At 36.1% G+C, this 20,058-nt stretch overlaps 1 protein-coding gene across 5 annotated transcripts in view; it reads right to left on the minus strand.

Annotated features, from left to right (window-relative positions):
- Positions 1-10,980: 10,980 nt before the first annotated feature.
- The window catches only part of CYP20A1 (cytochrome P450 family 20 subfamily A member 1), a 43,954-nt gene continuing 34,876 nt past the window's right edge, over positions 10,981-20,058 (minus strand). For all 5 annotated transcript variants that reach the window (XM_086345094.1, XM_086345107.1, XM_086345115.1 and 2 more), the window contains 4 exons: positions 19,251-19,362; positions 18,106-18,170; positions 11,415-11,504; positions 10,981-11,240 (listed from right to left, as the gene is read on the minus strand). In XM_086345094.1, coding sequence (XP_086201220.1) covers positions 11,090-11,240; positions 11,415-11,504; positions 18,106-18,170; positions 19,251-19,362 — 418 coding nt within the window. In that variant the 3' untranslated portion in view covers positions 10,981-11,089. The remainder of the gene's footprint in view (positions 11,241-11,414; positions 11,505-18,105; positions 18,171-19,250; positions 19,363-20,058) is intronic.

Consider the following 20,058-nt stretch of genomic DNA (forward strand, 5'->3'; position numbering starts at 1 on the left):
GACATGTTCTGTTACCAGATTCCCGGTGCCCTGGACCCTGCCTGGCCTCCCTCTTCCCACCCCCACCCATTAATTACCATGGCTGTTTCCTACCCAGAGCAGCAGTAAGACTGCATTAGTAGGAGAGCTGATGAGGGAGGCCCACTTTCTGCCATGTCACCCTCCACTGGAGGGCCTGGGAACAGGTGTGGGGAGGGCTGGGATCCAGCAAGCAGTTTGCTCTGCAATCTTGAGGCAGGGCAAAAAGTCATGTCTGCCTTGGGCTGGCCACACCACAGCATTTTCACCAGATGGGGCTTCTTTGCCTATCCCATTTCAGGTAAACAACACTGTCCCAGCATGGGGACTTCCAATCCCTTGGGGGTCACCCTCTCATCAACCATGGATTACAGGAGCAAACTCATGTGAGGACAAATTGACTTCATCACCAGCTTAGACCCCACATTTTCATTTTGCACTAAGCATACAAATTATGTAGCTGGCCCTGATTGTGACTCTATAAAATAAACCCCCAGTTCAGTTCAGTCGCTCAGTCGTGTCCAACTCTGAGCGACCCCATGAATCGCAGCATGCCAGGCCTCCCTGTCCATCACCAACTCCCGGAGTTCACTCAGACTCATGTCCATCGAGTCAGTGATGCCATCCAGTCATCTCATCCTCTGTCGTCCCCTTCTCCTCCTGCCCCCAATCCCTCCCAGCATCAGTCTTTTCCAATGAGTCGACTCTTCACATGAGGTGGCCAAAGTAGGAGTTTCAGCTTTAGCATCATTTCTTCCAAAGAAATCCCAGGGCTGATCTCCTTCAGAATGGACTGGTTGGATCTCCTTGCAGTCCAAGGGACTCTCAAGAGTCTTCTCCAACACCACAGTTCAAAATCATCAATTCTTCGGTGCTCAGCTTTCTTCGCAGTCCAATTCTCACATCCATACATGACCACTAGAAAAACCATAGCCTTGACTAGACGGACCTTTGTTGGCAAAGTAATGTCTCTGCTTTTCAATATGCTATCTAGGTTGTCACAACTTTTTCTCCAAGGAGTAAGCGTCTTTTAATTTCATGGCTGCAGACACCATCTGCAGTGATTTTGGAGCCCAAAAAAATAAAGTCTGACACTGTTTCCCCATCTATTTTCCATGGAGTGATGGGACCGGATGCCATGACCTTCGTTTTCTGAATGTTGAGTTTTAAGCCAACTTTTTCACTCTCCTCTTTCACTTTCATCAAGAGGCTTTTTAGTTCCTCTTCACTTTCTGCCATAAGGGTGGTATCATCTGCATATCTGAGGGTATTGAGATTTCTCCTGGCAATCTTGATTCCAGCTTGTGCTTCTTCCAGACCAGCATTTTTCATGATGTACTCTGCATATAAGTTAAATAGCAGGGTGACAATATACAGCCTTGACATACTCCTTTTCCTATTTGGAACCAGTCCGTTGTTCCATGTCCAGTTCTAACTGTTGCTTCCTGACCTGCATACAAATTTCCCAAGAGGCAGGTCAGGTGGTCTGGTATTCCCATCTCTTTCAGGGTTTTCCACAGTTTATTGTGATCCACACAGTCAAAGGCTTTGGCATAGTCAATAAAGCAGAAATAGATGTTTTTCTGGAACTCTCGCTTTTTTGATGATCCAGCAGATGTTGGCAATTTGGTCTCTGGTTCCTATGCCTTTTTTAAAACCAGCTTGAACATCAGAAAGTTCACGGTTCACCTATTGCTGAAGTCTGGCTTGGAGAATTTTGAGCATTACTTTACTAGCGTGTGAGATGAGTGCAATTGTGCGGTAGTTTGAACATTCTTTGGCATTGCCTTTCTTTGGGATTGGAATGAAAACTGACCTTTTCCAGTCCTGTGGCCACTGCTGAGTTTTCCAAATTTGCTGGCATATTGAGTGCAGCATTTTCACAGCATCATCTTTCATGATTTGAAATAGCTCCACTGGAATTCCATCACCTCCACTAGCTTTGTTTGTAGTGATGCTTTCTAAGGCCCACTTGACTTCACATTCCAGAATGTCTGGCTCTAGGTCAGTGATCACACCATCGTGATTATCTTGGTCCATGATCTTTTTTGTACAGTTCTTCTGTGTATTCTTGCCACCTCTTCTTAATATCTTCTGCTTCTGTTAGGTCCATACCATTTCTGTCCTTTATCCAGTCCATCTTTGCATGAAATGTTCCTTTGGTATCTCTGATTTTCTTGAAGAGATCCCTAGTCTTTCCCATTCTGTCGTTTTCCTCTATTTCTTTGCATTGATCGCTGAGGAAGGCTTTCTTATCTCTTCTTGCTAGTCTTTGGAACCCTGCATTCAGATGCTCATATCTTTCCTTTTCTCCTTTGCTTTTCGCTTCTCTTCTTTTCACAGCTATTTGTAAGGCCTCCCAGGCAGCCATTTTGCTTTTTTGCATTTCTTTTCCATGGGGATGGTCTCGATCCCTTCTCCTGTACAATGTCATGAACCTCCATCCATAGTTCATCAGGCACTCTATCAGATCTAGTCCCTTAAATCCATTTCTCACTTCCACTGTATAATCATAAGGGATTTGATTTAGTTCATACCTGAATGGTCTAGTGGTTTTCCCTACTTTCTTCAATTTCAGTCTGAATTTGGCAATAAGGAGTTGAAGATCTGTGCCACAGTCAGCTCCTGGTCTTGTTTTTGTTGACTGTATAGAGCTTCTCCATCTTTGGCTGCAAAGAATATAATCAATCTGATTTTGGTGTTGTCCATGTGTAGAGTCTTCTCTCATGTTGTTGGAAGAGGGTGTTTACAAATATCATAGCATGTCTTATTCACAGATAGGACAACTGTTTTTAAGTGTTTGTTTTTAGGAGACTATTATCCTGTTTCTCCCAGTTATCAATAGCATAGTATACTAAATTAGGCGGTTTTCGTTTAGGGGTCCTTTTTTGGTTTTAAATTCATCCTTTAGAGAATAAGGTAAAATCAAAAGGAAATCACATTTGGAAAAAGTTAAAAAAAAAAAAACTGTACTACTATGGGCAAACACTCACATAAAATAAGTTGTCAGCTTTGATTTTCTCCATTTATAAGGGTATTGGATTAGAATATATCCATGGGTTCTCTTAAATGTAACATAGTTTTACAAAGTCTGTAAGACTAAATCAAAGCCAGCACAGTAGTAGATGAAACTTCTAACCTCACCTTAATTAATTACTTTCAGGGGTTCTTGACTGTGCTACAGAAAAACTAAAATATAAAACATAACAGCTCAGTGCAAGCATCTCAAAACCTAAAGTAGCCAAGGGTTAAGTTCAAGTCATAGTTACTACAAGGCACCAGTGACCACCTCCTTATTCCATTGCTAAATAAATTCATATTTCCCAAACTAAGGATGAGAATTCCTTTCTTCCAAACTTTCAGTTCAGTTCAGTCGCTCAGTCGTGTCCACCTCTTTGTGATCCCATGAATCGCAGCACGCCAGGCCTCCCTGTCCATCACCAACTCCCGGAGTTCACTCTGACTCACGTCCATTGAGTCAGTGATGCCATCCAGCCATCTCATCCTCTGTCGTCCCCTTCTCCTCCTGCCCCCAATCCCTCCCAGCATCAGTCTTTTCCAAAGAGTCAACTCTTCACAGGAAGTGGCCAAAGTACTGGAGTTTCAGCTTTAGCATCATTCCTTCCAAAGAAATCCCAGGGCTGATGATCTTCAGAATGGACTGGTTGGATCTCCTTGCAGTCCAAGGGACTCTCAAGACTCCTCTCCAACACCACAGTTCAAAAGCATCAATTCTTCGGCGCTCAGCCTTCTTCACAGTCCAACTATCACACCTATACCTGACCACAGGAACTTTGGGTGTCCAAAATCCTAGCACTCTTCTCCTGGCCCCTGACATGCAAAAGAGAGTCTGACAGACAAGGGTATCTGAAGTGAAGTAAAAGGAAGTAAAGAGGTCTGATAATGGTATCTCTCTAGCATTGCTGGATTGGAGTTCACGCCAGGAGTCTCTGTGGTATCTCTGTGCACATGCCTGACCATTGCAGAGATGTCTCTTGTGGTTCTGAGTCAACCTATGCTATCAACTATGGATTAGATTTAATGATCCCAAAAAGACGGGATCAGTTTGGGGGGTTATCCAAGAGATTTAGTACAAAACTTCCCACACCTCCAAGGGCTCTCCTACAAATCCTCCAAATACGAAAAAACAGAAACTCAGAACAGATGCATGGTTCTATTCTATTCAGAATTTCAGCTTAGATTTCAAGCCAGATCAATCTCTGATCACGAAGAGAACAAGATGAAATTTACCTTGGTGGGATCATCATGCTACACAACTGCTGTAATACTTGATTTGCATTTCCCCAAATTACATAATTCTCACCGGTCATCATCTAGCTAGAAATATACCATAGTGCCCAGTTCTTGTGATTAAACCCTGTATTGGGAAAGATGAAAATCTCAGAGACAGACATAAATTTTATACACACATTAAGAAAGGTTGTCATGGCAACTTTGCTTGAAGATATGTATTTTTAAATCTAAGTAAGTTTAACATTCAAAACACATTTGCATCTCCCTCAAAGGCTCTGCATCAAGAATATTAAAAAAAATTTTCCCCAATTCCTTCTGAATCTACACCTCCTTGAAGGCTTAAAAAAATCCCTATGAATATAATAGCAGCACTGACTTAAGCACCTGTCTTCAGAAAGCTATCTGAAGCTCTTAAGAAAATCCAAAATGAAAGCCCAAAATTACTCTTCTACTCCCAGAGGCTCTAGGCTTCTCCCTCCAAAATTTTAAACTGTGAGCAGGTTACCATATAATCTCTACAATATCCTTTTAAACTCTAAAAATTAATTATCTATTAGCTGATGACCTTACAATACAAAAAACAAATCATAAAAGATAAACCACTTAGTGATGCAGTATAATTGAACAAGTCATAGAAATTTGGACAAAAATCTCTCTTTAACCTAGTCAAACCAATTCCTAGCTTTGTTTCTTCTCACTCTAAATGATCTCCAGTATTCCTATTCATCATCAATGTTGACAGTTTTCCTTGGTAAGATATGTAGTTTAATTCTCTTGCTCATAAACTAAAAATAACAAAAATAATGGTTTGACTCCCAACAGTTCCTTGCGCTTCTTCTCTCCTTGTACTTGTAACGGAAGCCTTCTGTTCTTTGTCGTGTAGTCAGCTACAAGTTCCTTCTTCTGTCCCTTTCAGCCACTAACCTGAAGGGTCTTTGAGTTGCTTCCAAACCGAGTACCTAGAGAACTCAAATGCTAGAAAGTTAAGCTTTGGCACATGAGAATTTGGGGTTCTTCCTCCTCAGGTGAAGCACAGAAGACAGAGAGCACAGTAAGTTCCATGTCTGTTTGGCTCATTGCTATATCCCCAGCATCTGGCTTAAGATCTGGCATACAGGAAGGGACCAATAAAAAGTGTTGCCTGACTAAATGGTTCACATTCTTCAGACAGAAATGTAAGTCATGAGGAGAGAGTAGAGTACAAGGGCTCTAACAAGGAAAAATAGTAGAGGTAAGGTAGTGAGAAAATATGGAATTCAGGTGAATTGGAATGACTACGTCACTCCTAGCCTGGAGAATTTCTGGACCATGCACAGATTAAAGAACCAGCGAAGACAGATGTTCCTACTTGTCTACATAGATCACTCTGGACAAAAAGGGTTCTGTTCTGTGAACACTACATCTCCATGAAACACCAGTTTTTCAGGATAATAGGCGTAACCTGTAAAAAGAGTACCTTCATCAAATACATTTGGAACATTTAGTGTTACATCAAGTTAAAATAGGTTTCCTTACATTAGAACTTATCAGCTCTTCCAATATAATATGCATTACAGGTGTCTGAGAAAGAACATACATACATAATCTGAGAATGAATATGATCAAGGAAACTTTTTCTCAGAGTATCTCATAGGATAGGGTACCGTGAGACACTTTGGGAAATAATGCTCTTGCTAACCTAATAAAGAACTCTGATCCTTACATATTTTCTAGTTTAATGATAATCTGATGATAAGATATAGAGGAGCAAAGGTCTACTTGCTTACCAACTATTCTGGTTGATACTTTGTAGAACTATAGCTGATTATAAATCTATCTTCACACTTAATACAGACATCACTGAAAGATGTCCATATAACATCTTCTTAAATACTTCCAGCAATACATATCACAAAGTACTATTAGCATTAGAAGTAGTTTGGTTTTCTTTATCAACTATTAAGCAACTTTAATAATTTCCTATATGTGCATAGAAAACCTCAATAAAGAGTTCACTCATTTCTTCAAAAATATTTACTGATTGCCGTTTGGAGACAGGCACCTTACAACTTAATCCACGATAGTTACCATGATGGGGTAACACAGTTTCATTTTTACCATTAAGTGTTAAAAATTAAAACAAGAATTTGCAAGTATTTTAGACATACATAAAACCAAGTTTCTTTTAAAAAACTATCAGACAGGATTATTTGTGATTTATTTACTCCTGGCACGTTTTCCATGCAATAACAAGATCTGCTTCCAATCTGAAGAAAGACAGACACCAAACCATAAACGGCCTGAATGGGAAGCACACTGGAAGAAGGAATGTCATTTCCTGCCTTTTTGTTTATTGTCTGGATATTTTATAAAATCGCTTCAAGCTCAAATTTTACAATTATCCATAAAATTCTATAAATCAAACATAAAATTAATTTCTACTTTCAAAGTCTACCCCCCCCAAACAAGACCTTACAAAAATGAAGTAACAAAAGAAAATGTTTAAAATGTATTAAACAAAAAGTAGACCATGTTGTTCTGACCGCAATGGGTAAAAATACAGGTATGTGGGAACAGGAAAAAAACAGCTGTACGAATGGCAATTGAGTTGGCAGTATTCGTTTTGAGAGTTCTTTTAATACCTCTGTTACATTACTCTCTTATAAACTGTATATCATTTGAAACTACTGCTTCTCTCTTAAGAACAAAACCCCACTACACCCCACTGAAGATATTAAGATAATCTGAAGTTTAGATCTTTCAGTGTTTCTTAGCTAGTATTTGCTATCTTCATTTACAGTTCTTTTTCTCCTGCAAGAACGAAGAACTATTTTTTGTTTTAATTGGAGGACAGTTGCTTTACAATATTGTGTTGGCCTCTGCCATACATCATCAGCAAGTATCAGCCCCCTCGCTACGTCCCCTCTCTCCTGAACACACCTCCCATCTCTCACCAGATCCCACCCCTCTGGGTTGTCACACAACACTGGGTTGAGCTCCCTCTGTCACACAGGACGTTCCCACTGGCTGTCTGTTTTCCATTTGGTAATGGATGTGTTTCCATGCTATTCTCTCAGTCCATCCACCCACTCCACCCCCACTGTGTCCACACGTCTGTGCTCTACATGTGTCTTCATTGCTGCCCCACATATAGGTTCGTCAGTAACATCTTTCTAGATTCCATACGCGTGCATTAATAGACAATATTTTATTTTCTCTTTCTGACTTACTTCACTCTGTATAATAGGTTCTAGGTTCATCCACCTCAAGTTAGTCCCACCAGCACCTAGTCATGTTCTAAGGACTAAATGAGATGGGTATATAAAGAAGCTGGTTGGCTCCAGTCCCGTGTTCTACTTGCAGCAAGTTTCGGTCTCACTCCTTTTTATCAGTGTAGGTCACTCACCACACTCAAAGCAACACTGTATGGAGCCCTGCTGGCCGGGCGAGTTTTCTGGCTTCTACAGTAATAGTAACAGCTTTGTCGTCAGTCTCCCTCCCCCTACTACTCCCCTTCTACCTTCATCATTGGTCTTAGGAACTTAGGAAACTGGCAAAGAAGAAAAACAAGGTCACTAGCATCATCTCATTGACATTATCAAAATCCACCCTTGAAATAGTGTCCATTTCTCTTGTAGCTGTCTTCTCGCAGCTCCCAAACGACTCTTTGATTGTACTGGCCATGTCTTCACTTTTATACACTCAGTAGAATTATGCTTTTTTAAGCAATTTTCAATCTGTCAACATAACCACATGTGAAAAAAAAAGTACATTTTATAACAGGCGACAGTACTTTTTATGGATCTGAAGAAAAAAATCAAGATGTCTTCAGAGAAGAATGTTAATGTTTCCCTCAGAGTCCAAAAACGACAACAAAGATTCTTAAAATGTCCTTTTAAAACATAAAATGCCACCCCAATTTCAACTTACTTATATCAAAATTTTTTCTTAGGCTAGTGGAGTAATTTCATTTTTTAAGTGCTCACTATAGTACCTACATTATGTTTTGACTTAAGCAGCTTGAGTTTATTAATATATAACTGTTTTGATAGAATGGATGGAGAAGGCAGGCCATTTTTAAAGCTGAAAAGAATAACAATACCTGAGAAGAGAAAGAGGGGAATAAAAAATTGGCAAGTCTGTATTTACTTCTGAGTGAGAATAGTAATGTTTCAGTTGTAGAAAACACTATTGGTTAACAACACATTAAATGAGAGAACTTTATGTATATCTATGAAAAGTATATGTGGATAAAAGAGTAGAAAGATTAACCTCAGAAGCTGAACACTGGTTAAGTTCAAATAGTGGGGATGGAGTTTTCCTATTTTTGTGCTTCTATATTTCCTAGATTTTTCTACAATAACCCATATAATTTTTCTAATAAAAATAGAACATTTTATCTTTAAAATACAAACTATTTTAATACAAAAGAAACAAATGAAATTTTGATATTGGATCTATAAAGAAGATAGAATCTATTTACATATATATAAATAAAACTGCACATTTGTGGGCCAGACAACATGTGTTTTTCTTTTTTCCCAAACACATGCACAGAACTAATTCTGTTTTGAATTTTATTAGCACAAAATATGGAAGAGCCCTTTCATGCCGTAAGAAATGTGTTGTGTTGATGTTTTTAAAAATAAACTTCTGAACTATCAAAAAGAATGCAGATCAAAACCAGTGAAGAGATAGATTTTAAAAAGCTATAAAACTTGAGTCTGGCCAGAGGCATGTTACAAGCATCAGTGATACTGAGGCTACTAAAGTGATACTGAGGCTACAAGGTTGCTTGTCAAAGGGCCAAGAACAACAGTGAATGGATAACTTATTTTACACATGATAAAGAGTATTTTTTTAAAATCTTATAGAAGATGACTTATTTTTAATGTTGCAAATTAGTTATGTAACTCTGGATAAAATATGCTTATGTACCTGATTCTTCTATCCTCTATTTTCCTCAAATCCAATCATTATTAAACACTGTTTCTTTTCATTTATTGGCAATAATGGCAATACCCTGACTCTGGCTCAGCTCCCCTATTGTTGCTGATCTCGTCTCACTAGAATTCCACTTACCTGATTTTAATGACACTTGGCTTACACATCTTCTGCCTCCTCTAACCTTCCACTGCCATTTTCAAAGTCAAATAAGGTACTTAGATAATAAAGGAAGATGCTCTGTATACACTAAGCCATAGAAAATGAAGGTGAGAGGAAATAAATGTAAAACATGCCTTCATTAAAACAACATGATACTAAGATCTAGGACATTTCACTTAAAGTTTCCAAATTTAAATTATTCCATAAATTAAATATTTTTGACAGAAATAAAGGCTGCATCTAGTTATTACTTAATTTCTATGTTTAACAACTCATTATTAGGTCTGAAATGTTAGCTATATAACCATAAACACAGCATAAAAGGACTCTTTAACCAGAGTACATTCTTGAAACTTAAAATTACAAGGGAAATTCAGCAGTCTCAATAAAAAGTCCATTTGTAAACATTTATCATTATTCTTCCTTTCCTCTCTATTGGCACTTGGCATATTTCCTTCACAGTTATATTTTTTCTTTTTTTTTTTTCACAGTTATATTTTTAAAAACGTTATTTAAAAGAAATTCTTCAAGAACAATATAACCAGAAAAAAAAAGCAAAACTAAAATACAATGCTGTCAATAAAAAAGTATTAAATATAAAACTTGTCAGTACTAAAATGTAAATCTGGAATGATACTTCAAATATTTTTTAAAAAGCTCCAATAAAGAAGTATTGCTTATTAATTCTTACTAATGAGATTGTTCATTTTTCTAAAAGCTTATTAGCTGTTTCCCAGTAGAAGCTATTTTGTCCATTTATCTCTTGCATGTTTTCTTGCCAACTTGTATGAGCTTTTTATATGTAATATGGGATATTATCCCTTTCTGTCATATATACTGCAAATATTTTCACCCATATTTGTTTTCTTTTTTTAAAAATTTGGTTTGGTTTTTAGTTAATGTTCTCTCATTTCTTAATCATAAGTTCATTATGGTTAGGATATAACATAATAAATAAATTTAGGAATTGCTTTTTCCACAAATGAGAATTAGTGGAATAATATAGTGCTACTAAGATTTTCAGCAAAAATGGACAGAGGAGCCTCATTCTTGATTTGCTACTTAGGAGGGACATTTCAAAACACATTCAAAAACAACTATATAATTTTCCAAATGATTCAGAACTGTTTAAAATGATGAGCAATGTATAAGTCATGAAATGAACACTGTTGTCTGGGAATGCACAACAATAGCAAATACCAGGTACATTATTCACTGAATTACTCAAACCTAATAACAATAATTAAACACAAATTAATTTATACTTGGAAAATAAAAACATTAATCCAATAAATAAAATCACGAAAAGTCCTTTTCCTCCCCTTTAAGGTGATTTACCATAACTATGAAAAGTTACCATAACTATGAAAAGGAGTTAATATTATTTTTATTTTTTATGAACATTTGGAAAATATTACTGTGCAAAATAATTTATCTTCAAGAATATTAATTTTAGAAATCAAACCAAGGCTAAGAAAATGAAAATAATGGCATAGAACGTGATAAGACAAAAGTTAAAAGCAGAAGGCCTCCCATTAAAATGATCACTATACTGATGCAATGAATATAAGTGTATATGGTGCATCAAGAAATTCTGGTATACAAAAATCCAAATTTACATGATGAAGTATTAATAGGTGTTTATTTTACACAATGATGCTTGGTTTCTAAAAGGATTCAATACAGATTTCTTAATGATCATTTTCTTCAACAAAGTTAAATGCATACAATTTTAATATCTCTTTGAGACAGTGATCCAAGCTTCCTCTTTGGATGATGTCACCAGTTCATACTTAGTTTCAATAACTTGTCCCTCCACAGAAAGGAGGTGCAGTCTCCTCAGCAGAACACTCAAAAGCACTGCAGTCACCATATAGGCAAACCTAGTCAGGAAGAGAGTGACATGGTTACCAAAGATTAACGATTATTTATACAATTTAACTTTTAAAGTTAATTTATACAATTTATACAGATTGTTCATTCTCCTCAACAGTGATTATCAAAATTTTAAGTACAAAGTCTGACATCTTTCCTTTCATTTTCCTTTATCATCTCACCTCAACTCTGGGCATTCCCGTGTGCCTGAAAATCCAAGCAAGGAGAAAGTTTTCATAACAGATTCATCATCAAAACGCTCTGGATCAAACCTAAAAAGAAGAATTGGGGCCAGTCAAACAGAGCTCCACTGGCATGGCATATATTTACACTATAAGAACACAGGTATGTAATAAAGTTTAAAAACTAGTAAAGATAGAAACTGCTGTCATATTATATTTCATTTTGACCTTTTATGTTCCTAAACTACTGAATATATGTCTCTTTTTGCTTACTTTATTATTTCTAAACAATAGGCGCAAAATACACTTCTCTAGAACCATTAGGGAACAAAAGCATAACACGCACTTATACCATTTATGAGATTTAAGGATAAATCACACAAAATCACATGAGATTTAAGGATAAATCACACAAAATAACACAGTGAGTATTTACATTAAGAGTGCATGAGACCATCAAATCAATATGCAAAGCATTTTACACTGCCTTTTCAATTAAATTTCATTTCTTAAAATTGAAGTCACCAGACTTAAAATTATACACATCAAAATTATATTACATGAGACCCAGACTTATTAATAAGTGAAGGAAATGTTGGTAAATTGTCTACCTGAAATGACTGGTAAATGTTGGTAAATGCATCTGTCTCCTCTGAACCAGGAGACCCAGGTTCAATTCCTGGGTTGGGAAGATCCCGTGGTGAAGGAAATGGCAACCCACTCCAGTATTCTTGCATGGAGAATCCCGTGGACAGATGAGCCTGGCAGGCTACAGTCCATAGGATCGCCAAGAGTCGGACACGACTTAGTGACTAAACCACCATCACCAAGGATTTTTTACTGTACAGAAAAAAAGTTTTACTCTGTAAAGAGTCATGGGGAAGTGGATATATTAAAACAAAATAATCAACCCACCAATGAGCATAAAAATTCCGCTCAAAAACAAATGTTTTTAAAAGATCTAAACTCTACTGTGAGAAAAAAAAAAAGAGAATTTTGCTTTCATAGTCTTTTTAAAGAGTGTAAATTATCTTTTACTTTTGGAATATACTCTATTTACATTAGCGTCTATAGAAAGATTATATCAAATATAATCAGCTTTTTCCTTTTGTAAACTAACTTGAAAATTGGGACCCTAAGTGTTTACTTGAAGATATCTATGCTTCCAGGTTAAAAGATAATGAAACTAGATTTTTCCAACTTAAAAAAATTTTTTTATTTTATATTGGAATATAGTTGGTTTACAATGTTGCATTTATTTCAAGTGAACAGCAAAATGATTCAGTTATACATACACACAGATCTATTCTTTTTCTGGTTTCTTTCCCATATAGGTTATTATATTGAGCAGAGTTCCCTGTGCTATATAGTTGGTCCTTGTTGATTATCTATTTTATATATAGTAGTGTGTATATGTTAATCCAAATCTCCTAATTTATCCCTCACTCTCACACTTTTCCCCTTTGGTAACTGAAAGTTTTATAAGTCTGTGAGTCTGTCTCAGTTTTGTGAATATGTTCATTTGCATCACTCTTTTAGAGTCCACATACAAGTGATATTATGTGATACTTGTCTTTCTGTATCTGGCTTACTTCACTTAATATGATAATCTCTAGGTCCATCCATGTTGCTGCAAACGGGATTATTTCATTCTCTTTTACGGCTGAGTAATATTTAATTGCAGGTTTCCCTGGTGGCTCAGTGGTAAAGAACCCACCTGCCGATGCAGGAGACACAAGTTCAATCCCTGGGTGGGGAAGATTCAGAGGAGCCTAGTGGGCTATAGTTCATGGGTTGCAAGAACAAGATATGACTTTGTGACTAAACAACATATTCCATTGTATATATGTATCACATTTTCTTTAACCATTTCTCTATTGAGGAACACAGGTTGATGCCATGACTTGACTATTGTAAATAGTGTTCCAAGCAACACTGGAGTCCATGTATCTTTTTGAATGATGGTTTTCCCCAGATGTGTGCCCAGGAGTGGGATTGATGGATCATATAGTAGCTTGATTTTTAGAGTCTTAAGAAACCTCCACACTATTTTCCATAGTGGCTATAGCAATTTACATTCCTATCAACTGTGTAGGAGGGCTCCTTTTTCTCCACACTCTTTCTAGTATTTATTGCTTGTGGATTTTTTAATGATGGCCATTCTGACCAGTGTGAGGTGATACCTCACTGTAGTTTTGATCTGCATTTCTCTAATAATTGGTAATGCTGAGCATCTTTCATGTGTTTTAAGCCATATTCACTAACAACTAAAGATGAAAAAGAGAAATTAAGGAAACAATCTCATTTACCATCACATCAAAAAGAATAAAATACCTGGGAATAAACCTACCTAAGGATGTGAAAAACTGATACTCCAAAAACTATAAGACACTGATGAAAGAAATCGAAGATGACACAGAAGGAATGATATACCATATTCTTGGATTGAAAGAATCAATTTCAAAATGACTATATTATACAAAGTAATCTACAGATTCAACACAATCCCTATCAAATTATCAATGGCATTTCTTGCTGATCTAAAACAAAAAAACTTAAAATTTGTATGGAAACACAAAAGACCCCAAATGACCAAAGCAATATAGAGAAAGAAAAACAGAGCTGGAGGAATCAGGCTCCCTGACTTCATTCTGTACTATAAAGCTACAGTGATCAAAACAGTATGATTTTGGCCTGAAGACAGAGATCAATGGGAAGCCTAGAAATAAACCCACACACCTATGGTCAACTAATCTATGATAAAGGAGGCAAGACTATACAGTGGAGAACAGACAATCTTAATAAGTGGTGTCCAAAAACTGGACAGCTACAGTTAAAAGAATGAAATTAGAACATTTTCTAACACTGTACACATAAATAAACTGAGGATGGATTAAAAATATAAATATTTTAAGACCGGATACCATAAAACTCTTGCGGGAGAACACAGGCAGACGAACACTCCTTGACATAAACCACAACAATATCATTTTGCGTTCACCTCCTAAAGTAATGAAAATAAAAGTAAGAACTAACAAACAGGAGCTAGCTAAACCTAAAAACTTTTTTGCACAGCGAAAAGAAAACCACAAACAAAGTGAAAAGACAACACACAGAATGGGACAAAATATTAGCAAATGATGTGACTGACAAGGGATTAATCTCCAAAAGATACAAAGAGCTCATGTAGCTCAATATCAAAAAAACAAACAACACAATAAAAAAATGGGCAGAAGATCCAAAAAGACATTTCTCCAAAAAAGACACACAGACATCCAACTATTTTGTTAAATATCTCATAATTTTAAGGATTAATAAATGAAAATGAATAGGTAACCTAATCTCAAGTACTGAGGTTTTTTTAAAAACTTCTATAATACTTATTTTATTTGTTTATTTATTTGCAGGTTAAGAGGTAATTCCAATTTTATTTTCCATCATGAATTTAACTCAATTTACAACACGATTATAAAATATGTAGCAAATGACAGCGTTACCCAAATACTGCTGCTGCTAAGTCACTTCAGTCGTGTCTGACTCTGTGCGACCCCATAGACGGCAGCCCACCAGGCTCCCCTGTCCCTGGGATTTTCCAGGCAAGAGTACTGGAGTGGGGTGCCAGTGCCTTCTCCATCCAAATCCTAGGTTTTCAGAATTTTGAAAATACACTAAACTTTCTAGGTATGTAGTCAAACTCCTTCCAGAGAAGGATTGGGAAATAGGCATTTTGCTGCTCCCCCTGCGCTGAAATGTGGGGGCTAAACACAGCCAGTACCTCCATTCCCCTTAACATATGCTTCTTTGTTTGCTATGATCTTGTGGGACTTATGAATGCAAGACGTGCCAGTTAACAGAGCAGGGAAATTTGGGGCATATCCCTCCCTCGATGGCAGCCATAAAAGTTGGGACACTCGATGTGTGTGAAAGGGAGATGCTGGCAACTTGGTTTTATGGTTGGAGTGAACTAGAAGAAGAAGGTTGGGGGTGTGTCCACTGACTCCCGCAGGCTCTGGAGCGGATCACAGCCAGTATTTCTAAATGCATGCTCATGAAGAAGCTGGATCTTCAGGCAGCAGCTTGTAAAGTACGCAATCAACCCCCTTTCAGGGAGAGACTGGGAGATAGGCTTTTTTGCCTGTTCCCTCTATGCTGAGCCCTCTGGGGACAGCCATGGTGAATGCTTGTGCTCCCAACATGCTCCCATTAAGAACTGCTTCTTTGCTACAGTCCTGTGTGATTCAGGAACACAAGCTCAAATGGCTTTTGAAGTAGATGTTTTAGAAGCCCATCCCTCAGGTGGGAGCATTTAAAACTGGGGCACAAAATGTATGGTTCAAAGCCTTGGATCCTCAGGGAGAAGCTGAGAGTTGGATGTTCCCTCCTGATGTATGACACTGTGCTGGGGGTGGAGTTTATGGTAAGAATGTGTCTCAGCCTTTCCCACCTGTTTCAATGCGGGTATTTTCTCATTTACCAAATGTGGAGGAGTCACTCAGCTAGTTCCTGGATTTTTCTCAGAGGGAATTTCTCTACATTCAGAGCATCTGTGTGAGGAAGGAAATTCACGAACCTGCTATATCACCATCTTGGTCTCAGTCCATACTAAGGATTTTAATGTTTGCCTTAGTTCTTTTTTAGTTGAGAATTCTATTTCAGTCTGTTTTTTTTTAAGTTGATAATATTTCATTATTTGGTTTAGAGTTCAGTTCAGTTCAGTTCAGTTGCTCAGTCGTGTCCGACTCTTTGCGACCCCATGAACCGCAGCACGCCAGGCTCCCTGGCCATCATCAACTCCTGGAGTCTACCCAAACCCATGTCCATTGAGTCAGTGATGCATTTACATTATTATCAATTTAAATCACAGAATTTGAGTCAGGGTTTCTTCCTCTGAGACACCGCCAATACAATAAAAGCAACAATGCATTTATTTCTATAAATAAATGTCTAGACAGTTTTCTATAAGGAGAATAAGGTAATGTCAGCTACTCGAAAAGAAAACTTCTAAAAACCACAATGAAATATCACCACATACCCATTAGAACTAAAATAAATAGAAACAATAGTTAATGCTATTGAGGCTACAGAGAAGCTAAATCTCTCAAACACTGCTGCTGAGAATCTATAAAAAATAGTCCGATAGTTTCTTGTGAAATTAAGTATGCACTAACCATATAACCAATCATACTTTGGCATTTTTCCTAAGAAATGAAACGCCATGTTCACACAAAACCTTGTACACAAATGTTCATAAGAGCTTTATTTATATAAGCAAAATATTAGAAACAAGCCAAATGTCCTTCAGTGGGTCAGAGGGTGGAAGCTGAACAAACTCTGCACATGCAGACTACTACTCAGCCATAAAAAACATGCAATACCCTTTGTTGATCTCAAGAGCATTAAATTTAGTGAAAAAAGTCAATCTCTCCATCTTCCTCTGTGTGATAATTATATTTAAACTGCAATTAATCAATTGTCTCTATAGGGTCTACCTCAGTCCTATGTACATTTTGGCTAGTGTGACGCAGTCTCTAAAGGATCATCTCAAGGCACTGACACAAATTAATCTCTGGAGTTTCCACAAGGGATGGATGATGAGGTATCCAACTGAAGAAAGCTTTTCCCTGGCATACAACATTACTAATAACATTTCCTAAATTTGACTGCATTTGATTCCTAAAAATGATTTCTATATTTTAGCACATATTTCTTTCAATATCTTCAATCTGTGACCCTGATTCTCTGAGTGTTTTGAGGATAGGAATAGTGTCAAAAGTTCTAGCAAAGTTCTTACGCTTTTTGTATTACATCTAAAAGTTTATCAAAAATTTGGCATTTTTCCACATGAGATTTTAAAAAAAATTTTGAAATGTGAAATTTTAATTTTTTATGACTATAAGTTATAACATTTTTATTTTACAAATGTATATCTTTAATTCTGCTATGAAAGCCCCTTGGAATATTAAATTTACTTAATTTTTTAGTAGATTTTGAAGTATTGTTATTTAATTTCTTAATAGATATCCCTTTAATATCACTGTAACGTGAAAAACTAAAATTACTTAACGCTTAAATGTCCCAGCCATATACTCTTGAAGTAGGTTTTTCTTTTACTTCAACCATGCCATCAACTCTGCCCACTGCCTGTCACATAGCTGTCTTAGCCCTCATCAACTCAACATATAACCTTCTTTCAGGCCAGTAGATCTTAACCTACTTCTTTAAGGCAGATTTTACCAGATGCCTACTGAGGAGGCAAACAGTATCAGCTTTGTTCTTCACCTTTCCCCTCCCTTGCTGTTCTCACACACAATATACGCACAACACCTATTTCCTAAATTCAACCAAAGAGCTTAATAACTGAGACCAATAGAATGAAAACAAGAAACTGCATATGCAATACCCATTTACCAGTAACAGAACTCCAAAATACCACTGAAATTAAAGGATGAATGTAGAGATTAAGTAATTAAATAGATCTTGGGACAGAGGCGGTAATAGAAATAAAGAGTAGAAGACAGCAGATTCATGAAAGAAAAAGTATTGAGCAGAAGATATACAGGGAAGGTGGTGGCTTTCTGTTTTTATATTACTGTTACATACTGAATTTCTCCTCAAAACATAGAAAGAGAACACAACACATGCAAACACATAAAAATTAAGAACTGCAAAGACAATGACAGAAATTTCCTACTTGTACGGAGATGACCAAGTACCGGGATCCTGAAGCACCACTCCAAGGGCATACAGGACAAGGGTCTGCAAAAAAAAAAAAAAAAAAGGATACTCTGGCTATGAAAAGTCTAACAGAGACAAAATGACTCCCAGAAAGCCAACTTATAAAAATATTACATAACAGTAGAAAACACAGGCCATTAGTTTGGTGATCTCATAGTGAGAAGGTATCCCTTAAGCACGTCACAAAATACTGAAGTCATAAAAGAATAACAGACTTCACTATGTGAAAATTTAAAACCGGCATCCAGTAAATACAAAACATACCATAAAACTAGTAAAAGATAAACAACAGACAGAAAAAAAAGATTTGCCATATAACTGACAGAATATGTATAATCTACAAAAAGACATATAAACTCACTAGAAAGAAAATAATTCACAGAAGAAATACAAACTGTGAGTATATGTATGAAAAGCTGTTCAATTTCTCCAATTATCAGAGGAAGCAAATTAAAATTATGAGATAATTTTTTATATGATTCACATAATACATAAAAGATTCATAAATCCAGAGGCAGTAAAGAATATGGAGAGGAAAAGCATTCTCATACACTGTTTCTCAAAATATAAATTGCCTTTGAGAGGCAATTTGTAGTAATGAAAAAAATTAATGTCAATTTAAATTTTCATCAATGAGGACCACTTAAATTATGGTCCATTCATACAAGGCAGTACTATACATCCATTAAAAATAATGAATTGGATCCACAGTAAGTGCCAGTTGTATTAGTTGCCTCAATAAAGGAAGAAAATTAAAAACAACATATAAACAGTATATTTTCACATATAAATTAGGTTTTTAAAATACATACATATATATGTATATATACATAGAGTAATACATATACACAGGAAAACACCTACAAAATATACACTAAACGATTCATAGTAGTACCTAGGGAGAAAGGAGTCTTTATGCTGTTTGAACCTTAAAACAAGCATATATTATTTTGTAATTTTAAATAACTGTCTTTTATTTAACAATAGGTAGCATTTATTGGAAAGTATCCAATAATACTTAAAACAATAAAGTTTAAAAATACACACTAAAAGAGTTGAAAAGAATAACTGAATGGGTTAAGCATACCAAATGTTTCCTACCTCCCTAGGAATAATAAATTTGTCAATCTTTCCTTCAATATCTTGAAGCCGGGCAGAAACTGGGGTCAGTTTGGCAGTCCGAACAGTTTCACAAAGCACTTGCCGACAATACCTGTTTAAAAAAATTTTTTTTGAGGATCCTTATTTTGGGAGAATCAATTTGAAATGTATATACATTTTAAAGTATCATTCAACAATTTTAATAACCTTCCTAATGAAATAGTCATCATAATTCTTATTTGCTTAAAACACAGTGTATACTAGAAGGATATAAAGTTTAGGTTTAGGTGAGTAAGAATTAAACAAATGAAAACAACTTTAAAAGTACCAGAAGAAAACTCAAAACAATATTTTTAAAATTTGTGTGCAGAAGCATCCTTTATTTTTAATAAAGGATTTAATAAAAATTTTAATAAGACTTTTCTACTTCAAAATTAGAAAAAATATTGAAACAATGATGGATATCATAAAGAAAAACATGACTATGGAAAAATTTCTAAATACTTGAACTCATCATTAAGTAAAATTAAAAGCCAAGTAGAAAACTTATTTACTGTAAATATATCCTTAACGCATCAAAACTCTTTAAAATTCCAAATTAAAATGATCAAACATCCCAACAGGAATAAGGACAGAAAATATAAAAGCAATCCACAAAAAAAGAAAAAAAATTGCAAATGTCATGGAAACATAAATGATACTCAACCTCCTTAACAATGGAAAGACTGCCAAAGAAGCAAATTTTTTTACCTGCCAGATTAGCAAATATGAACAAGAGTACTGTCACAGAAAATGCTAATAAAAAATA

The sequence above is a fragment of the Bos grunniens genome, chromosome 2 (genome assembly GCF_055505025.1).
Source record: "Bos grunniens cultivar Pamir isolate PY7600 chromosome 2, Bosgru_T2T1.0, whole genome shotgun sequence".
In the NCBI taxonomy this organism is placed as follows: domain Eukaryota; kingdom Metazoa; phylum Chordata; class Mammalia; order Artiodactyla; family Bovidae; genus Bos; species Bos grunniens.